This window comes from Calypte anna, chromosome 3 (assembly GCF_003957555.1).
Source record: "Calypte anna isolate BGI_N300 chromosome 3, bCalAnn1_v1.p, whole genome shotgun sequence".
NCBI classification, from domain to species: Eukaryota; Metazoa; Chordata; class Aves; order Apodiformes; family Trochilidae; genus Calypte; species Calypte anna.
This window is the reverse complement of record NC_044246.1, coordinates 76,217,598-76,239,583: the sequence shown is the minus strand read 5'-3', so window position 1 is coordinate 76,239,583 and position 21,986 is coordinate 76,217,598. Positions and strand designations below refer to the sequence as shown.

Genomic DNA, 21,986 nt, shown 5'->3' with positions numbered 1-21,986 from the left:
CTACTGATACCTTATTTGTAATTCATAGTTTCCCTTGTTTTTTTATTCCTTCTCTGCCTGGCAGTATGGTGTTACTGTTTAGGTACCAACCAGACTTCCACTCATTCACCTCCCATCCCCACCGGGGAACAGGGAGGAGAAAATCCATCTAAAGGCTCATTAATTGAGAAAGAAACAGGGAGATTTTAATTCCCCAATTATGGTAATGGGCAAAACTAGACAGACTCTATTTGGAAAGGAAAGAAAACTAATTAACTCTACAAGGAGAAAGAGAAACATGGCCAGATCTCAGTACCTCCCCCCATACCCTCCCTTCTTCCCAGGCCCGAATCGCTTCCCTGCTGCCTCCCCCTCAGGGCACAAGGAGGGGCAGGGGGGGTTTAGGGTCAGTTCCCCACACGCTGTTTCTGCCGCTCCTTCCTCCTTAGCATGAGGACTCCTCACAGCCCTTCCCTGCTCCAACGCGGGGTCCCTCTCATGGCAGAGAGTCCTTCAGGAACCCCTGGGACATGAGTCCCTCCCACAGGTGCAGTCCCTCAGGCACAGACTGCTCCAGCCCGGGCTGCACACAGAGTCACGGCTGCTGCGGGAGCAGTCACCTCCCCTGCCACGGGCTCCTCCAGGGCTGCAGATCCACATCTGCCCGTCTCCATGATCCTGCACAGGCTGCAGCTCCATGTCTGCCCACCTGTGACATTTCAGGGGCTACAAATGCACATTTACCTCACTGTGATCCTTCAGGGACTGCTTCACCATGCTGCTCCCTGGGCTGCAGGAGCACAGCTGCTATCCAGTCATGGGCTGCAGAGAAATCTTTGCTCAGGCACCTTCTTCTACTTCTTCACTTGCAGGTCCTTTTTATATATTTTTGCCGTTTTTTTTTCCATTTCTTTAATATGTTACAGAGGCCCATCCAGCTTCCCATATCTGCTCAGCCTTGGGCAGAGGTGGGGTCAGGGTTGGAGCTGGAGGAACTTCTAGCAGCTTCTTGCAGGAGCCACCCCTGTGGTCCCCCTGCTTCCAACACACCATTGCACTAACCCAAGACATATGGTTTTGATAGGTGTCCACCATGGCCTCTAGGAATCCCATCTTGGAGGGCACCAACAGGAAAATGAAAACACTGGCTGAGTTGGCTTTTTGTTCAAAACCATTGATCTGATTATGAGTGAAGTGCATATTCTCCAGGGGACTACAGCTACCCCCCCGTTGCTCATCTGTAGCTTGCTTATTGCCTCACTGCCTTTTCCTGTTCTTCCCATCCAATCCCAAAGGCCTGATCCATGCTGAAATTCTAGGTATCACAGAGAAGTATAATAACTTACTTTTAACTGCCTAAGGAGCTCCCCTGCTTTTGTTGTAAGATGATAATTAAAATACGAGTGGTTGATTATTCCAAGATTTAATTTCTTCTTTCTTCACTAGTGAAAGTGCTTTACATTCGTGTACCCAGGGAGAACAACTTGCCAGTAGCTAGGTATTTAATAATTTGCCTAGCTGCATCTGTAGGATTGATCTAGCATTCATATTTCACAGATTTTTTTCAAATATGTGGCAGCAATTCTAATAGGAAGCTATGAAATATTACAATAAAAAGATTTACATTAATGTAAGCTGTTAAACTAGGCATTTAGTCCAACTTTGTTGGAAAACCTTGACCAAATTATTGATGAATTTGAAAATAGCAAATTTTGACCTCAAATAAATAGTAGGGTATGATATATTTTATGGAAGTTAATGTGTACTTAATGTTTTTTTTTAATCTCAACCCTTTGCAATTGCTGTGGCTCTCCAAAACGTCTTGAAAGAGAATTCCTCTGTGTATATAGTGTGGCTTAAATCTGAAATATTCTAATTTGTTCCCTTGACTTTTGGCTGCATTGCGGTTTGTTGGCCATTTGTGCATTTATTGGTTTGGAGTTCCTTTGAGTGATGCATGCCTATAAGAGAACTACCTGAAATCACTCTCCTTGAAACTTAAATTATATAAAATGTTATTTTGCTTTTTGTCAAGAGTGGTTCAGGCTCAATTTACTTGCCTAAACACAGGTCTAATGCCATCTCAGAGACTGATCCAGAAGACCGGATGTCCTCTGTGTCTTATATCTTCTCTTAGTTACTTTAGGGATCTGAAATGACAGTAAATGTCTGTATATTATCAACTGAATTAAAGTGTTAATTGTGTTAATTGAGCTGAATTGGAAAAAAACCCAAGCAAACAGTGCTTGCAAGTATTTCTGACAAAGTATTACTTTTGTTTAAGACCTTAATCAATCATCAAACTTCATATAGAATAGCACCAGAATTGCTATTGAGTTTTGCAATCCTTAAAAAAAAAAAAAAAGTACTTATGGAAAAAAACCTCAAAGCAATACATTATATTTCCTTTGGGCTGGTATTAATTCTAGACAGGAGTTCAAAGGATTCTTATTCTGTTATAATAAATGGAAAGACTGCAAGTCATAAATGTGCTGCATCAGAACACATGAAGAGAGATATAAGGCATGTGCATTTGGCATGTTTTTGATAAATTTCCCATTTTTTCCCCTTCTGTTTTCTTTTATGAGGAAAATCTCTTGAAGAAGATTGGAACATAGGAATAAATAGGACATGTAGGACTAGTATGTTCTTGCATGTGTACAGTATATTCATAAGCTTTTTAATTGTACCTTAGAAAAATCACACAAAGCAGAGACATTTCTAGGTTGGAAGGGACCTCTTGAGCTCAGTCCAATCCACCTATCAAAGCAGGGTCAGATAGAGCAGGTTGTCCAGGATTGTGTCCAGGGATGTTTTGATCATGTCCAAGAATAGAGACTCCACAGCCTTTCTGAACCATCTGTTCTAGTGTTCAGTCATCCTCACAGTAAAAAGTGTTTTCTAGTGCTCAGATGGAATTTTATGCATGTTTATTTGTGCCCAGTAATTTATAAAAGCAATGTTTTTGCTTGAACTATGAGTAACTATTAGTAGTGTTTAGTGGTTTTTATCAAGATAACTATTGCCCTAAACAATTATTATTTTTTTTAATATTGCCACATATACAGATGTTGTCTTGGCAAATGCTGAGCTCCAGTGGTGCAAAAGGAAGTACACTTGGCAATATTTTTGGCAATATTTTCCCAAGTGTAGTGGACTTCTAGTAATTGGTATGCAATTAAAAGACTTCAGTTAGACATTTGGAACTCTCTCCACAAATTGTCTTATGCTTAGTTCTCAGAGGAGTACTCTCAAGCTCTAGAGACTCATTGAGATTTCCAGTTTAATGTCTGGGTAGTGATAGATGCTTAAGAGCAAGGATTCTCAACAAGCTGCAAGTTGTTGGCACGTGTATAAAGGGAAGAACAGGAAATCAATTTAGCTGATAAAAAAAAAAAAAAGAGGTACACATGTTTAAAATTTAACCTTTTAGAAGTAAGCACTCAACTGTAGCCTTAAAAACCTTTCATAGATGCCTATGTTCACAGTGCTCTTATGAATTTAAGCAGCAAGTTGTTTCACAAAAGAAGTCTTTTCCTTCATTCTTTAGATTATTTTAGTTAAAATATCAAAACACTCAATAATCCATCTGGATTGTCCTACTTGCTGTAATGGGCATTCAAAACTGTTGCTCTCACCTCTGATGATGAGTAGAATAACTATCAGACTAGAGGCAGAACTAAATATGCTTGGGGTTACTCTCAGTTCCCTCCTGCTGTTGTGGTTCATTGTCCCACTAAGAATGCTCATGTTGGGCCAGAAGGAGAGCGAGTATGAATAGGTCTTCATAATCCAGTGATGAAGGTGCTGTCCTGGAGATAGGGAGCTATAACCAGTATATTGAGTTGGTATTTTGAAAACAAGGCTGTATTAAAAATCATGTACAGACAGGTGCAGAAGGATTAATGAAATTAAAGATCTGAGTGTATGTCTGTTAAGCCTGCTTAAAAGCAGATTTGATGCAAAACATAGCTATTCAGGGTTTTCCAGTTAGATTATATCTGCTCTGAGTACTTCTGCATATTTCCATTACTGAGGTGAGGTTATTGCTGAGAAGTAACAGCAGATGATACCATTTCTAGAGCTTCTGTCTCTGACTGCCAAATGTGTCAGCAGCTAATACCAGTCAGATCTGACTTGTGAATTTATACTGTTTTTTAAAAAAAATCCTTTGAACCACCCAACCCATCTTGAAATCTGCATGTATCCAACATTTTTGGCATTAATTTTGGGATTATCTCTGAAAAAAAGTAGAGCGCATTGAAATTTGATGTTTGCAAACAAGAACTCCAGATGTCTCTCTAAGTAACCTGATTGCTAGAGCTTAATTAGAGTGATCTTTTACTTTAGTGCAAGCTGTTGTTTTGAAGTGAGTTGCTTAAGCATGTTGTCAAAGACATGACTCAGATAATAAAATGCATCATGGGCATCCTAAAAATCTTTTTAGGCTCTACTTCCTGTCACCTTCTCTTCCTACCTAGTATGTCTTTTCTCCTCTGAGAGGAATTTTACTAGCTGGATTTACACCTGGTATTAATGATAGTAGCTAGTATCAGAACGTGTTCCATGTAACTGGTCTGGAACACAGATGAAATCTGTGTTAGAAATGGAATATATGTTGAGCAGAGTGCAAGAGAAATCAGGACACCTCCTGTTTTGGTAAAATATGCTAATAGGAAGTCTAGATGTTTTATGTAAAGTAATCCCTGGACAAAAAAATGCACCGACTCTTCCATCAACTCGGGTAGGGCATACAAGTGTTTTCCTTCATCAGAGGTTCATGTTTTCCTTTGTATTCCCAGCAGACCACAGCTTCTCATGGCAGGGAGTGGGAGCTGTACCATTCCCAGCTGTCTTAATGGTTCAGAAACTTACACACTGTATGTGGCAGGTTGTACTCACAAGGGAGTAGGGAGAAGCCAAAGTTAGTTCACCTAGGAAATCTGTTCCCTGATACAGGTCCTGAGGTAAAAGAGGATTTCCCTTCTGTTGGTATGGTAAAGAGTTTTCTGTCTTAGTTAAATTGGATTTGCTTCCTTTGTCTAGTTACAGCTTTGTAGAGTCCTGTGTACATAGCAAAACTCCTGAAGATTTTTGGCTATGAGGTGCAAAAAAACCCTTCTGTATTCTTTCATGTTACTTTGCCTGTCTCAGATCAGGTTAATCTGTGTTCTTTTCTGGTTTAGCTAGTTAAGGTTGTACAAGTAGCAGTGACTGTGTAAACATGTTACAGACAGTTAATGAAATAAGTAAAGGGGTCTGCTGTAATAGAATAGTGTACATGATGGAAATTCTATTTTTTCTGAACAATAGATGCTTTTTTGGTCTGTGGAAGGAAGTGTAAAATGAAGTGAATGCTGGAAGAATCTGTCCTTCTTTGGGATAGCAAATGAGGGATTTGGAATAGGGAAACCAGTGTCCTTCAAGAATGACATGAGTTTAAAGCTTTGTTAATCTGTAACCATGGTGCAAGTTCTAAAGCTCAGAGTTTTTATGCCCCAGATCATATTTTTGTGTAGAGAAACAAGATAAACCAGGTGCCTCGAGTTGCCAAAGAGTGGGTGTGAGTCCACCTGTGCCTGGTTAAGGCAGGCCCCCTATTACCAGGGAGCCAATAAAGGTGGGACACACACCCACAGAGAGAAAGCTCACTCTGGTGAGAGGCAATGCAGAAGCCAGCAGCTCGTCGAGCTTCAGGAGCAAGAAAGGCTCCTCCCGCTACAATTTTGTGAGACAGACTGATATGCAGGAAGCAGTGTTGGAGATGACTTGTATATACCCATTTTCTCTTTCCTTTTATAAAGCCATACAGCCTTTTTCAAAAAGGCAAGCATAGAATTAGAACATACAGGAGAATATAGTAGCTGATGCATATTTAACTGTGACAGTATGTTGTTATGTATATATAAAACTTGTACTGGAAGCATCCTCTACGAACTCTCACAGCTGTATCTTTCTCCTGGAAAGAAACAAAGTCAAGTGTTACTCTGTCCTGTATGTCCTATCAGAGTATGTCTTTCTGAAATACACCATGTTTCAAGAATGTAGTAGTAGTAGTAATAATTGCCTGCTACAAGGGGGAGGAGCAAATACTTTGAAAGGAAACTTTCTGACCCTTACTATGGGAGGGCAGTTAAATAGCTTCCCAGCACAGAAGAGATGATCTGTGATTAGTGTGTGGCACAGATGAAAGTTGACAGAAGTGATCAACCTTCCTCTGGGGCAGCTGTTCATTTTGTAAGGAGAACTTCCATCTGGAAGTTAGGTCTGGCAGGAAAACAGAAGTGCAGCACGGAGTTCTGGACTTTCATTGCAAGGAAACAAGACTGTAATAGGCCACCAAGAGGAGCAGGGACCAGATGCCTGTAAGGCTCCAGGTGCTTGAAGGAGGGCATACCCAAAAAGCAGAGATGACTGTGCAGACTTTACTGGCTATGACTTTCTTGACTGCAGTGTCTAAAAACACTTGAAGGTGGGCAGACATCTCCATTCTCTCCCAGTATTTCTCACTCACAAACCATGAACAGAAATATATTTGTTTGTAAGTCTTATTTATTCTTGTCATCTAATGAGCTTGGATTTTCTCCTTTAAATTACAGTTCCTTAATATTTTAATAAAATCCAGCTTTTTGGTATAGCAGTGTTTTGATCATTAAGGTCTAGATTAGATGGATCTACTTCAAAGGTCTAGATAACTTCTGGTCCTGTCACCCCTATTTAAACTTGTAAGTCTATTAAAAGTGAACAGTATGAAAAGCTACATGTGAAAATTAGTTTTGTACTTAAAGCAGCTTGCAGCTCAACAGTAATACAAGCATCACTATAAAACAAAAAATTGTTCTGGAATGGCATTAACCAGTCTTGTAGAAATTTTGTTGTAATGAAACTGTGGAAAAAAGGCCCTAAGGAAGTGCTTATGATGTGTCTTCCTAATATTGGTGCCCCTCATATTTGTGTTAGTAATAAAGTAAATAAGTCATTTGTGGTTATTTTTTTTTCTTTTCTCATGATATTCCTAGTGTTGAAATCACCAATAGATCATGCAAAATATTTTATGCTATTGTAATTATGTGGTGAGGGTGAAAAAGATGCCTTGAGATACTCTGGTGACTGTCCTGAAGGTGTAGAATACTTTATAGTCCTGCCAACCTGTGGCTACTGGAAATTGTTCTTAGGAGGGGCATGTGTACAGCCTTTTTCTTTAAACTTAACAAATGCTGTTTTGTTTTACTATGCTAGAAAAAAAATGCCATGTTCAATAAAAGCACCTTGGTGGTTGTTACAGTTAAGAGCCAAGGCTTATTTGAGCAAGGCCCTAATGAAGTTAGCATCTTTTCAGAGTACACTTCACACTTGTATGTGCATTTCAGTGTTGATTTCTAGAGATATCTAGGAGAAATAATTATGATCTCTCCAGTTAAATTTCTCTTGCTCTGCTCTATAAGGCATTATAATCTTTTTTAGAGAAGTCTTCTGCATTTTGCAACAAACAAGTCAAACTTTCCTGAAGAATGGTATTTGGGTTTAAAAAACAGGGGTATTTTGTTGCTGTTTCTTATCCAATCAAAATACAAATGAAATTCTAAATGAAACTTCAGTTTTCTACTCAAGTCACCCTGTCCTGTCTTGTCTTTTCTCTGCAGGAAAAATCCTCAAAGCATACTTTGGCAAAGTGACTGTAGAGTTAGGTTCATACCAGAAGCAGTACACCTTAAAACTAAAATACCCTGTCCCTTTATAATGACTGTGGACTCAATGTATGGTTTAGACACATAACTTTGAGAGTGCTTTGCATACTTGTTGCTCAAGTTTCAGGAAGAAAATAAGTTTTAGTATTGTTTTCCCAGCCATCCCTTAACAGTAATACATGTCTTTTGGCTTGGTGAGTAATTGATAACATAGCTTAAATTATAGCAACAGTGAATGGCTCTGAATAGTTTAGCTCATAGTGCACCGTGGTAGATTATTAAAAGTGTATAAAACGGATCCTTTTTTCAAATGAAAGATGTTAAACAGCCCACACAAATCCTGGAAACAAATGTGTTCTCGTCATCAAACTCCAAATACATGGTTTCCAGTAGAACTTCAAATTTTTATTTTTCCTGGGTAATATGCTACTGGGTTGCATGATTGCATATAGTTTTATCAGTAGAATGCAACAACTTATTAAGTGGCAGTATAAGTAAAATATTCCTTAAATTACACAGGCAGCCATAAAACTGGCTTTTTTTATCTGGGTGTCTCTTCAGAAAAAAAAGTTCTGAATACTGACTTATTCAGATACATAGAATAAAGCCATAAAGAGGATATAAAGACATAAATATGTGGTTCTGTTTGTACATCATTGTTTGTACATCTGTGGTTTCATTTTACATTTTTCTGATTTTAGATTATAATAATTTGTGAAGCCAGATGGTAATTCAGTAGTGACAGACAATAAGCTTCATGATTCTAATTGAGTGTAGCTGATGGCCTGAAACCAACAATGACCTTTCCAGTCTCAAAAGAAAATAGTTTGTTTCTACTCAGAAGAGTACAACAGCTTGATTTTCTCTATGGTGTTTTTACTTTATTACTGATTTTGCTGAATGCTTACTTGTGTTGTTTTGACTCACTCCAATTTTTTTAAAGGAATCCAGGTTTTTAATCTTTTGCTCCCTTGGTATTATAATTTTAAATTTCTTTTTTTTTTTCTGTGAATGTTTTCTCTTGAATGTCACTAAATTCAGGCACTAAATTAAACGAGAAACTTGTGGTTGGGTTGAGTTGAGTTCTGCTTTCACTGGCAGTATTGGGCAATGGTCAAGTTTTCCTCATAGCTGGGATGCTCTTGAACATTTTGGTATGGAATGAGAAAAACTTTTCACTTCTCAAATACCTTAATGAAAATAGGAAAAATATTGCCTGCCTGGCAAGTGGGAGAAGTATTTTAATATAGTCAGAAGAGCAAGTTTGCAGGTAATTTTTGTAGCAGTTTCCAAATATTTCCCTTTTGACAAATTAATTTTGCAGAACCCTGATAAAAAATAGAAGATAATGCTGTTCTTTATTCTCTGTGGGTACTAAGCTCATGTTGTCTTGTTTCTGAATAGATTCTTGTTCTGAAGGAAGGTGAAATGCATCTTGAAAGGGTTATTCTGACTTAGCAAAGTACTTCAAAGACAAAACCAGAAAGTCCTATGAATAAGGAACTGAACTAGGACAGAGAATTGCCATGTGTAAATCTTCTTGGTCTTATTCTGCATCCATGACAGCATCCTTCAGGACTTGCTTTGGAGTCATTCTGGAAGGAAATGGCTGCAATGTACTTCTGATAGTTTTAAATGTTGCATTTTCTTTTAAACTATATATTTGAAGTTGTCAAAGGGAAAATAGCATTTTTACAGAGTCTAAATGCTTTATCTTTGATATACATAGTTGGTTCAAAATTCTGCTTTTCTGCGGGAAAGAGTAATATGATGCTTATGATCCCTTTTGTTAATTTCATGCCTGGTGTATGTTAATATTTCTTATAACTGAAAGTAAAGTGTAGTTTAAGTGAACTTGCTTTTCAGTATTTAAATTACACATTTTGAGAAGGCATGACTTGAGGGAAGGAAGGCAACTTTAATTGCAGTTAAATAATGGGAAATGCAAAATTTCTTTTAAATTTGTTTTATACTGAGTAACGAATTTTTATATATGTGAATTTCTATAAGTTTCTATTTAATCTAGTGTGGTGGACAAAAAAAAATAATGAAAGTAAGGTTTATTCACCATTTTCTGACATACCGTAACAGTTACAATTACAAATATTAATAAACATATCTAAATGAAATATTGCTAACTGGAAAGATACATTACCTGTACTCCTAAAAAACCCCTCAATTTTTGTAGGAAGTTTTGCAAGTCAACGGGTTTTAATGTCTACTGGCATGTGACAACTTCTTAAAAAGAAGATAAATGAAAGCTGCAAATGTGCAATGAGATGAAAATCTTTCCTGAAATCTAGCTGGCTTGAGTGAGGGTTAAAATTAGTTATTTAAAATAGATTTTTGATAGGCAGTATTGTTCTAGATAATGTGGAAATAGACTAAGTGGATTTCCCAATCGAAAGTAAAAAAATAAGAGTTTTTCACACACTAGAGGAGTTTATAGGCAGAGTAAAACTTCACTAATCCAGTGCCATACTGTGAAGTTTAGTGTTAAAGAGGATAAGCAACTTTGTCATTAACAGGGTGAAGGTTGTAAGTGGCACCAGTGTAAAGGATCACAGAGTTACCAAACTTTCTCACTGCATCCTTTATGAGGAGATGAGGAATACAGATCTTCCCAGAAATCAGGCCAGCCTTGTGGTCACTGTGCATGGGTCTGAAGCAGCAGGGGCAGATACAAGGAGAAGCAGTTGCTGTTTCCTTGTACTGGAAGGCACCTCCTAGGGTTCTCAGCAGTCTGCTCTCCTACCTCACCCCAAGTGCAGATCATCAAAGGAACAGGGATGTCCTATGTTGTATCTGGTTGCAGTGGAGACTTGTGTATGATAGATGTTTTGGATCTCAGTGAGCTGTTTGAAAGGTACTTGGCTCAAATTTTGTGTTGTAGCTTCTCACAAATATACCGGTTTTTTAGGGGAGGGAAAAAAGCATCAGTTCGCTGGGTGATTTTCTGACCTGTCTTTTCAAGGAGTTCTGACACTGGCTGTGTTTGCAAGAGAGAATCAATTCTGTCTACAAAAGCATCTTTCAGTATCTCTTGAATATTTTATTAATTTCAACTTTGTGAAGTGATAGCTTGCTGTGTTTCCCTTTGCTTTCTCTCAAATATAAACTTGTCAAGAAATCTTGAGAGTATTCCTCATAGCATTCAGAACTCTTGGATGGTTTTACTTGGTCCGTCCACTGCTGTGGTGCAAGGTGACAGCACTTGCAGAAAGGCAGGTGTCACTGTGCCTTCCTGGCAATGAAGAACTGTAGTTTTGTCTGTAGAATGAAGAATTGTAATTAGGAAAATTAAGGAAAGGATTAATAGTTGCTTGTTTGTTTGCCATCTCAGGAATGACTAAAGACTTAATTCTGCCTCCATGTATCTATTGCAGAGTATTCTGAAGTTAGTGTAGCAGCCTTCAAAGTAAAGCTACTAATTAGTATATGATTAAAGGGTAAAATTAAGAACAAATTAATTTAAGAAAAAAGCTGGATTATTTGTATTTTTTTGTTTAGTTAGTAACACTACAAAAGAGTGTTGGTGATGATCTTGGTGGAAGCCTCTGCTATGGAGGAAAAGGGTGTGGAAAAGGGCATAACTTCAACTGGAAAGCAGAAAAAAACCTCACTTTGTATTAAAGATGACTGCTTTTACAGGAGAACACTGGCCATGAGCAGAGGCTGAAAAGTTATTTCACCTTATTCTGTCACACAGGTACTAGGAGATCTCTGGTTTTACAGTGGTAGTGGTTTTACAGCTTTGAGGAGAATTATTTGTATCCTTTATCCTTTTTGTTACAGAAGCAACTTTTAGTAACCATTAAGCAGCAGAGGTTAATTTATGTTGTCACTTTAATATCTGGCTTCTTAAAAAGCTATAGAATTTATAAATCTGATCATACTGCTTGGATGTATTTTACTGTTTGCATTTGTCAGAAGGTTTGTTTATAGAAATGTTTAGGTTGGAAAAGACCTTTAAGTCGTCAAGTCCAACCCCTAACCCAGCCCTTCCAAGTCCACCACTAAACCAGGTCCCTAAGGATCACATCTGCATGTCTTCTAAATACCCATAGGGATGATTACTCAACCACCTCCCTGTTTCAATGCTTGAGAAACCTTTCAGTCAGGAGATGTTTTTCTAATATCCAATCTAAACCTCCTCTGCCACAGCTTAAGGCTCTGTCCTCATGTTCAATTGCTTGTTATTTGGGAGAAGAGACCAACACCCACCTCACTACAGCCTCCTTTCAAGTAGTTGTAGAGAGCAATAGTGTCTCCCCTCAGCCTTCTTTTCTCCAGGCTAAACAACCCCAGTTCTGTCAGCTCCTCATCATAAGACTTGTGCTTGAGACCCTTCACCAACTTTCATCATTTTGCTGTTCATCCATACTTACAGTGGCACTTGGTCATAGCACTGATTAGTCAGTCAAGAATGTTGCTCTGACACAACTGGGAGCTGCTTTTGGGAGTATACACTAAACCTATCCTCTCTCCCCTACACAACTATGTCTTTAGGGAAAAAATACAGTCAAAGCATTAGTTTAAATGTGTGGCAAACCCCTTAGACCCTAGACAGGCCTTCTTCACCACTCTTTCACTTTTTGGAATAATATGGGTTTCTGAGTTTTCAGAAAGGAGACATGCCTCAAGAGCAGTAGATGCAGGAAACCGACATTATAAGGTCTGAATTTCTAGAAAAGAGGAAAATCCAGTTTCATACTATACTAGTCAATAAAATTTCATGTGCTTCTAATGTCTAAGATTTATCTTTCTGTGGTGGAGGAATTGAGGAAACTTGCTTTTGAATTGCCTATCCTGAAAGGATTGATCTTTTAGGCTGAGGATGTCTGTACTATGTTTCTAATGTTCCTTTCCTTTCTCTCTTTCTAGCTGGAATGCTTGCTGCTTTCCCTACGGGATTATAAACTTTAATATTCAGAAGAGTAAAACTGAAAGATGCCATCTGAGAGGTGCCTGAGGTATAGTACTTGGTAGCATCTAGGAGGTTGTTCACACCTACAGTGATGTTTATCAAAGCATCAGTTAACAGTGGAAAATTGAAATAAATATATTTCCTCATTAGGTTGGAATTAACATTAATAAATATATATCCTTGTTGTAATCTGCAAACTATTACTGTCTTGTTGGCACTTATCTCTAGTAAAGAGAGGGGAGCCTGGGATTGATTTGGGACCTACAATCTCTTCATACATTATCTCTCCTTTTTGTGTGCCTATACTTGGAACTTTTAATTGTGGAAGCAACTGGCATTTTCCATGCATTCATCTGAATTGGTGGCTGATGATCATTTTTGGTGTTTGTAGCATTCCACTACTCAGAATACACATTACTCTTCTAGTTCTTTGAAATGGTTTCAAAGCATTCTTCCCAAATTCATCTTCCTGCCTTCTAGAATCACCCACTCTGTCTCTTTCCCTCTTACACCATCTTAACGATCTGTATGTGCTTGCCTGTCTAGGCATATTGTGTTGCCCATTGTCTCATCAGAGAATTTGAAATTTATAATTTAATTAGTTTCTTGGAGCTCTTTCAGGCAGAACACTCAGCTGAGTTTATTAATCTCGTTGCTTTTCTGCAGAACTTCGCACTAGTGTTACACGCTGTTTGTTCTGTTTTATAGAGTAGTTAACATTCATGGACTGATGTAGTAGCTCAGAGATGTACCTGATATTACTGGGATCTCTTATAATTCCAGTTTTGTTCCCTCTTACCTTCTGTGCTTCTGCATCAGAAGTAAATCCAAAATTCCTCGTGTTTTATGGCTGTTGAATTAATCAATAGACAACATCACTACTCAGTGGCCATGTTATGTTTAATAAAACATTGCTTTTTCATTCATAAATGCCAGTTAAATTCTCTTGCATGTGTATATGTTCTTTTTATGTTCATAGAGTCATAGAATGGTTTGGGTTGGAAGGGATCTTAAAGATCATCTTGTTGTTAATGTTGTTAACATATGTATTACAGACAGTTGCTTTTTCATCCTGGTCATTGAATTGGAAAAAAGGAATTGACAGAGCTCAGTTCAAAACCACAGATGCCTGATTTTATGTGTGTATTTACATGTGTATGTGTGCATACATATGCACACATACAAATAAAATTTCTCAACAATTATTAGCTTCATGCCTTGTCCCTCTGATCTGTTTTCTATTGAATCAAATGTTTCTTTTTTTTTTGTGGAAAAGGACTTTCACCTCTGGATGATGGTGAAAAAAAGCAAGAGGAATGAAAATCTTGGCTCACAACATTGAGAGAGAGAGAGGCTAATAAAAGCAGAAATAAAGAGAAACCATCTCTAGGCATAATTAGCTTGCACTAGTTTGATTTAGTCACTTTGGTACAGAAATTAACATAATTGTTAAAAAGAATTCCCTTGTATTTTAAAAAGTTACATTTATTGATAATGGTCATTTAGAGTATCAGTGGTATTCCACAAACAGAACAGCTGAAGGAAAAAAATCATTTGAATGAATCATTTTGAAACATATGTAGGGTATGTACATGTGTGAAACGTAATCTATTAGAGAGGGGGGTAACATTCAGCTTATCCTTGTGTAATTTTAGTTGGGCTATCCTTCTTATACATGTAATTCTCAAGTTCTTGTCTTTTTAGAAGATGAGGTTAGTTAAAGCAGTCTGCAAGGCTACATTAGTTTACAGGTGCACAAGGTGCAGGACTGGGATAGGCAATACAGAGAGTGTGTGTTGATGGGAAAGGAGGAGGTAGCAGCCACACAGTTGCTGCACAGTAAGTGTATGGAGTGGATTACATGAGTAGTGGAAAGAGGATAGCTTATTTACACCTTAATAATAATAAAAAATCTGTGTAAATGTGTAAACCACACACACTGGTTAAACCAGAAATGACTTTCTGTAAACTTCCCTTCTATGAAGACCTAGATTCTCAAGCAACATAAATTGGTGTAATCTCACAAATTTCAAATAAACATGGGTTTTTTTGTCAAAGAGCATTTGTAAGTTTGTTTGATTTGTTTCTGCTTGCATCAGCAGTTATACTGTCTTTTCCTTCCTAGCTGTGGAAAAGGAAACTGCAATCTGAAAATCCTACGCTATATTCATACAAGGAGATATTTAGAGGTGTGAAAAGTCTCCCTCTCCCTCCCTAACTCCAAAATAATCTGAAAACACTCAGTAATGCAACATCAGACTTAAACAGCCACCTGAGACATTGAGTCTTCACTCTTTTCAGTAGGACCGGTTACGTATATGCATACATACATGCTCCTTTCCACTAGTGCAGCAGTTCAAGCCAAGTTTTCTGTTGCTCCATTGACTTGGCCCCTAAATTCTTTTCACTTAATTTAAAAATTATTCTGAACTGCTCCTTTGAGTCCATATGCCTTCAAATGCAGCAAATGAAAATGAGGCAACTGATATTTTAAAATTATTTAAATTTATTTAATCAGGTTTCATAATACTTTGTTATACTGATCTTTTCTTTTAATGCAAATATCATATAAAGATTTTTGACTGACAGGGATCATGACTGTTTTTTCTTTTCAAGAATGATCAAGCAACCATGTCTTAGAAGCAAGTTCTTCTCTATTTCTAACACAATCCTCTTGCTTCCCACATTTTTTTGACAAAATCTTTGACCTTTTCCCTCTCAGTGTTCAGGAAATGCTGACAGGTCAGAGGCTTTGTCAGTCCAGCTCCCATAATGATGCTGTCCTGGCAGCTCTGAACCAACAAAGAAGTGATGGCATACTTTGTGATATCACCCTTATTGCTGAAGAACAGAAATTCCATGCTCATAAAGCAGTCCTGGCAGCCTGCAGTGACTACTTCAGAGTAAGTCCAAAATTTTCTTCCTTTTCTTACAATAACATTGAAAGTTAACCTGGGGGAAAACAAGTCTGACTATAGTTATTATACTGAAAAAGCTTTAAAGTTGTTCCTATAGAAAATTCAGGTTTATTGCACATTCAGTAGAGTATACAACTTTTAATACCCTCATACATGTCATAGGACAAAAATGTTCAGAGGACAAATAAATTTTTTGTGACTATTTATGATTAGTTTTCCTTTCCCCTCTCTCAATAGAGATAGGCAGTACAGGTTTCTGTGAATATTATCCCACAGTAAAGTCAAAAATTGGAAGGTTTGAGTTTTTTTGTTTGGTTGGTTTTTTGTTAGAATGCTGACATTTGTGATAGCTGTGATAAGAGTATGGAAGAGGAAAGAGAGCAAATTTAAATATTAACAAATGCAATTTAAGTTAGTTTGAGAGTTGATTTTTGGAGGAATGTAAGTGGTTACCCTCAAAGAGAATGTTGTGGTAATTTTAAAAATGTGATAAAACATTTTCAGAAGCAAATGTTTCCTTAAAGTACAGACTACAACATTCCCTGTGAAATCTAATTCAGAAACTCAGCATGGAAAGTGCTAAAACTGCTATAGTAGCTGAAAAACTGTTTTTTTTTTCTAATAGAAAGAGAATTCTTTATATATAGCAATTCTACTAACCGTCATTATAATGTACCTGGTAAAAATGTTGGACTGTCTACAGGTCTTTAGCTGAATGGGGCTTTTTTAAGTATGGGTCATTCTGTTATTCAGAGACTAAAGATGAAATTAATTTAAATATCTGTTTTCTCCTAAAAAGCCAGTTTATTTAGTATTTTGCCCACATTGTAATTGTAGTGCTACAAACTTCTTTCTGGTGACTGTTTTGTTACAATAGTAGGACAGTGTATGACATCTGTTCTATAGCCTTCATTACTTGAGCAGAATTTTTATCTCCCTGTCAACTTTGTCTCTCACTTCAAATTGAGATTTAACTTATTCTGTGTTTAAAAAATATTATCAACCTTTATGTTACTTTTACTGTGGTGATGTTTAGCCAATTCATTGCTCTTTTTTTAAACTTTTTTTTTAAACATACTCATGTGTTCTGCTGCTGCCAGCATTGTACTTCCAAAGCTGCTATAGCGTGTTGCTCTGTTACAGTCCCTTTGCCTGCCTTAAAACAGATTGTTTACTACTTCTTTCCTTTTAGCTCAGTGAACAGAGAAGGATTTTGGGAGGACTTGAGCTCTAGAAAGTGTTATATCCACTTGTTGATAATAGATATACTTACTACAGGGCTGCTCTGCTGTTGTGAGTCAATAGAAAGTGTTGGACAAGGCTGCCATATCATTCCTCTGCACCTGTGGTATATTTTCAATCCAGAACTCATTGTACCCAGTGAATAGCAACATCATAGAATGGGCACCTATGCCCAGTCTTCAATTATTGTGATAGAACAGCTTCTACTTTGTTCACTTACCAGTCAACCTTGAGATTCGTGGCACTGTGACTCACCCTGTCATTTTCAATTGAGTTAGCTGGTATTTGCTGGAAAGTTACTGCAAATGAACCTTACAGAAAAGAAAAAAAAATTCTACAATAGATCAAATTCCTAATTGCCATATCATAGAATCATAGAATCACAGAATTGGCTGGGTTGGAAGGGACCTCAGAGATCATCAGGTCCAACCCTTGATCCACTACCGTTGCAGTTACCAGACCATGGCACTGAGTGCCACATCCAGTCTCTTTTTAAATATCTCCAGAGATGGAGAATCCACTACTTCCCTGGGCAACCCATTCCAATGCCTGATTACCCTCTTGGTAAAGAAATTCTTTCTAATGTCCCATATAAACCTCGCCTGGCACAACTCAAGGCCGTGCCCTCTTGTCTTGCTGAGAGTTGCCTGGGAAAAGAGACCAACCCCCCCTGGCTACACCCTCCTTTCAGGTAGTTGTAGAGAGTGATAAGGTCTCCTTTGAGCCTCCTCTTCTCCAGGCTAATATATATACACACACATATATATATATATACACACAATATATATATACATATTCTATAAAACAATAGAATAATTTATGCAGCATTTAGTAATTCATCTGTCTAAAAATATTTATAATTTGGTATTCTGTATTCCTTAAAGTTCAGGTGTGAGCTATAAATGGAACTAATGCTTTCTTAAATCAGACAAACAATTTCTGCTATTAATGGAAAAAAAAAAGTATTGTTAGAATATTGTAGAATGATATTTATTTATGGGCTATAGGAAGATGGGGGAACAAACTTAGAATCAGGAACATAGGAGATACTAAAAATATAGAAAAAGAATGAGTTGATTAAAAAGTGTCTGTATTTAAACCGAGTATATTAATGTTTTGTAACTAGGGGGATTTTGCCTACTTTGAGCTACTCAAGTATTCATTTTCTAAGATTTGAGAGAATGATGCCAAACTTAGTTCAGAGGTGGTGAAGAGAAACAGACATAAATTGCCATCTGGAGGTGGAGATCTCTCTCCACTGGTTCTAAAATCTAGACTCACATACTTCAGATTTATCTGTTAATATTACAGAAGATTTTTACCTTTATTTTTTCCTGGGTTTTCTTGGAGGAGCATTTGGAAGAACTTTGAAAATTTTCTAATCTTGGAGAAGTCATTGCTGTGGGAAACCTTCCATTTACTATTTTTTTTTTAACTAATTCTTTTCCATCTAAGTGCAGGACTGCAGTGGATGGGATACATCAGATGATGGAGTTGCTTTGAATAAAATTGAGATGACAACTCTATCCATCAGTGTGACACAAACAACTTGCTTACTGAAGCTTCTGGTTTCTATGGCTCATATATTTGATTAATATACCTACCTTCAGCTCTATCTGGAAAGGCTGTCTTGCAATTCTTACAGTCTCACAGACTGCTCAAGAAATATGTTCAGTTCTACACAGGGCACTATCAGAAGACATCTACAAGTATTATTTTTTTTTAATTTTTTTTTCCCATTTTTGCCACTCTTGTGAAACCACTTGTACGAGAAACTGGATATTTGCATACAGAACACTTTTATGGTTGTCTACATGTTCTGTATCCAATTTTATTTAGATGTATCTACTTCTGAATTTGTGGTGTTTTACTGATGACAATAACAAGTCAGCTGAGAAGCATTTTTTTTTCCTAAATTATCGCTTATTTCTTTCTTTTACTGCAAAGTAAAGTTTGTAAACATTTCAGAAGGTTAACTATATGTGTGTAATGTTACAGTCTGAAGGAATCAGAGCCACAGTATGTGAAAGAGAGGAAAAGGAGAAAGAGATGTTGTTTTTTGTTTTTTGTTTTTTGTTTTTTTTTTTAAAGCTAGAGACCTGAGCTTCAGCAGAATGCTAAGGGCCAACCTTCTAGGGTAACAGTCTGCCATCTCTTCTTCCAGCAGTGTGGTGAACACCTGCTAATAAATTGGAAAAAATGTCTCTTGAGCTACAGACCATGACAAGCTGGTATATAGTTAGTCCTGTATTTCCATCTGTGCTAAAACATTAGAACTTAAATCCTAAACACAACATCTGATTTGGAAGTGTGATATTCTTATATTTTTTCCACCAAAATGTTGGGATATTTTCTTTGAGGAAAAAATCCTTTAGGAAATTGCATAGAAAAACTGTATTAAAAATACAGGCTTAAAAGACTAAACACTTGAAAATTAGATTTTTCAGTTTACTATTCAGTATCTCCTGAAAGACCTCTTTCAAAATGAGCTATGGAAGACAGTAGTCAGCTCCCTAAAAGACTTGCATTTGAGTAATAAACATATGTATTTCTTTACTAATTCTTTTTAAAACAACAAACATTTTAGACAGCCTTTTTCCATGTGACATGCTGTTATCTTCTGTTTGTCTTAGGCTTTTGCAGTCAGACAAGGTGGTGAGTTAGTGAGTATGTGTGCATTGTGATTGTTCTAGCAAGCAAACTGACTTCCAATTAGAAGATTATTTTTCTTTTTTCCCCTCTGGGAGCAAAATGAAATGTTACTGCATGACTTCATTAGTAGACATTTACAGTGTTGGCAGGTGATTATATAACTTCAAGATTTTCTTATATAAAATGCATTGGTTTTCCAGTCAGAAAAACTCCTCCTGTATTTTTCATTTGACTGATGCTTTTCTCATTTTCCCGAGCATATAAAATAATTTCCTTTGTTAAATGTTGTATATGCTTTTTAAAAATTATTATTATTTAAATAATTACTGCAGGTTCTTCAACTCAAATAATTCAAAGGATGTCCTTCATTAGGATATTAACTGTTTGTAAAAACTACCTAGCATGTAACTTGAAGTGAATTCCTATATGCCTGGTGTCTACCTACAGCACCCAGAAGCAATGTTTTAGTAAGTTTGAAACCTGAAGTTCTAAGTTAGACAAGTTTAAAGATAACATAAAGAAGGAAATGCAATTAACAACAATTTTTGCTTCAATTGATGGAGCGGCTTCTCTCTGTCATTCAATTGCATCTGCTTCTTTTATATAAGCTATTCTGAGTAGAAATCACAAATGGAGATGGATGTTTGGAATAATTCTAGTTCTGCTAGGTTCTGAACAACTCAGGCAAGTAAGGCAGAGCCAATTGCACTTCTAAACAATTTGTAAATGTAAATGCAGTGGAAGTCTACTGTGGAGGAGAAGCCCCCAAATGATACAATTATTTATTGTACAATATTTTGTACATTATTGTACATATTATTGTACAGTTATCGTAAATTAAAGAAAGTTATCCTAATTAATACTACTGAAGTATTTGTTTATATTTTTCCATTATGTAATACATATAGTTGATCATGGCTGAAAAATGTTGATAACCCACAGCTATACTTTATAGGAGTCCTTGGTATGAGAGAGATGTGATTGCATACTGGAGAAAGTCCGGTGAAGAGCCACAAAGATGATTCAGGGAGCTGAGATTTTCTTCTGTGAGGAAAGGCTGAGAGAGCAGGGACTGCTTAGTCTGAATGTCTGAAACTGAATTCTTCCTTTTTTATTAGATAACTAAAAATATAGGTGTAACTGATGTATGGGTATGGGTATGATCTGTAGCTGAAGTGACCATCCCTCTTTTCCCATCCATATTCTTTTCCTGAAACCTACCATTTTTTGTTTGACTGAGGGCCTGGGAAGTTCAAAGATCTGACAGTTTCTGAGCCAACTCTAGTTTTTACCTACTCCTGAGCACATATGTAGTACTGACTTGTTTGGGGCAGTATGGGCTGAAGTCCAACATCCTTTTAAATGCAGCAGAATAATACTTTAAGAATAGTATGTGTTGCATCCAGACTATGGTAACGGGTTTGGGAAAATACGTGTACTGCTTAGAAGGATTCAAAAAAGAGGGCCAAGAGAAGCAAGTCTACTCGTAAACCTAAATGTTGGTGCAAAAATCCTCCTCTAGTGCTCAAGCTAGAATGCTAGACTGTTGGATGGTTTGAAGCACTCATTCCTATCTGCATATGGCTTGGAGCTGGAGACAAAGCTACTGTTCATTTGGAAGTCTGGCACATCAATGATACACTGATAGATCAACTATAGGATGCCCCATTACCTTAACTGGGGTGTGAAAACCTCCCTTTTCTTGTCTGCATTAATGATCCTTTGGGTGGATTTTCGCCTCCCTATCCCATGATGGGAGTGGAAGGTTAATAAGTGGAGACTTGGCTGGTATCAGCTGGTGACACTTATACACTGGGAAATGAGAACTTGGTGCTGCCTATTTCTCATTAGGAAAAATACTTCCCTAAAGTAAGATGAGGCCTGAATAAAATAAGTTCTGGGTTTTTTTGTTTGTTTGTTGTAAAAAGTTGTATTCCTAGCCTTACATAAAGGTTTAAATGTAAATTAAAGTTTTTTACTGATTCCTCGGTAGCCCAGTTACAGTTGAATGCCAAGAAAGCAACACATTCTTTCACTTCTTAATAGATTGTTTGATCTAGGGATTGTCAACAGTTTCACAAAATTGAATCAAATTGTTAGAAGTAATCTAGCGTGGGCAATTGTGAGGTGGCTTGTGTAATATTCATCTGAAAAACAACAGGGCTTAACTATATAAGTTTATACAAAATGGTTTTCAAACCTTTTAAAGCTTTCTAAGTATTCTAATATTCTTTGGAAGTGGACTAAGTAAGGGAGATTATCTGGGTTATTTTACTTTTTTTATTCTTATCTTTTCATTTAATAATTTTTTATTCTGTGAGGCACTGGTACAATTTTTCTTTTCTGCGGTCAGAATTTCTACAGCTCAGCAATGTGGGTCCAATCACAGACATTTACAAGAATCTTCTTTTCTGAATTGTTTTTTTTTTTTTTTTAATTCCCAACAGTTGCTATTCTGTCAGAGTAAATATGTTTCTGTTGCAATTCTCATGGTTTGTTCATTTGGGCAGTGTGTTGCATTTGGCTTCTGTGGGTAGGACCCATATACCATTTTATCAACATGAGAAATATCTAAAGAAA

At 37.0% G+C, this 21,986-nt stretch overlaps 1 protein-coding gene across 1 annotated transcript in view; it reads left to right on the top strand.

The window, feature by feature from the left end:
- KLHL32 (kelch like family member 32) overlaps positions 1 to 21,986 on the top strand; it is a 114,971-nt gene that overhangs the window by 13,391 nt on the left and 79,594 nt on the right. The window contains exons 2-3 of the mRNA XM_008499699.2: positions 12,552 to 12,640; positions 15,317 to 15,497. Of these exons, the coding sequence (XP_008497921.1) occupies positions 12,618 to 12,640; positions 15,317 to 15,497 (204 nt within the window). The 5' untranslated portion in view covers positions 12,552 to 12,617. The remainder of the gene's footprint in view (positions 1 to 12,551; positions 12,641 to 15,316; positions 15,498 to 21,986) is intronic.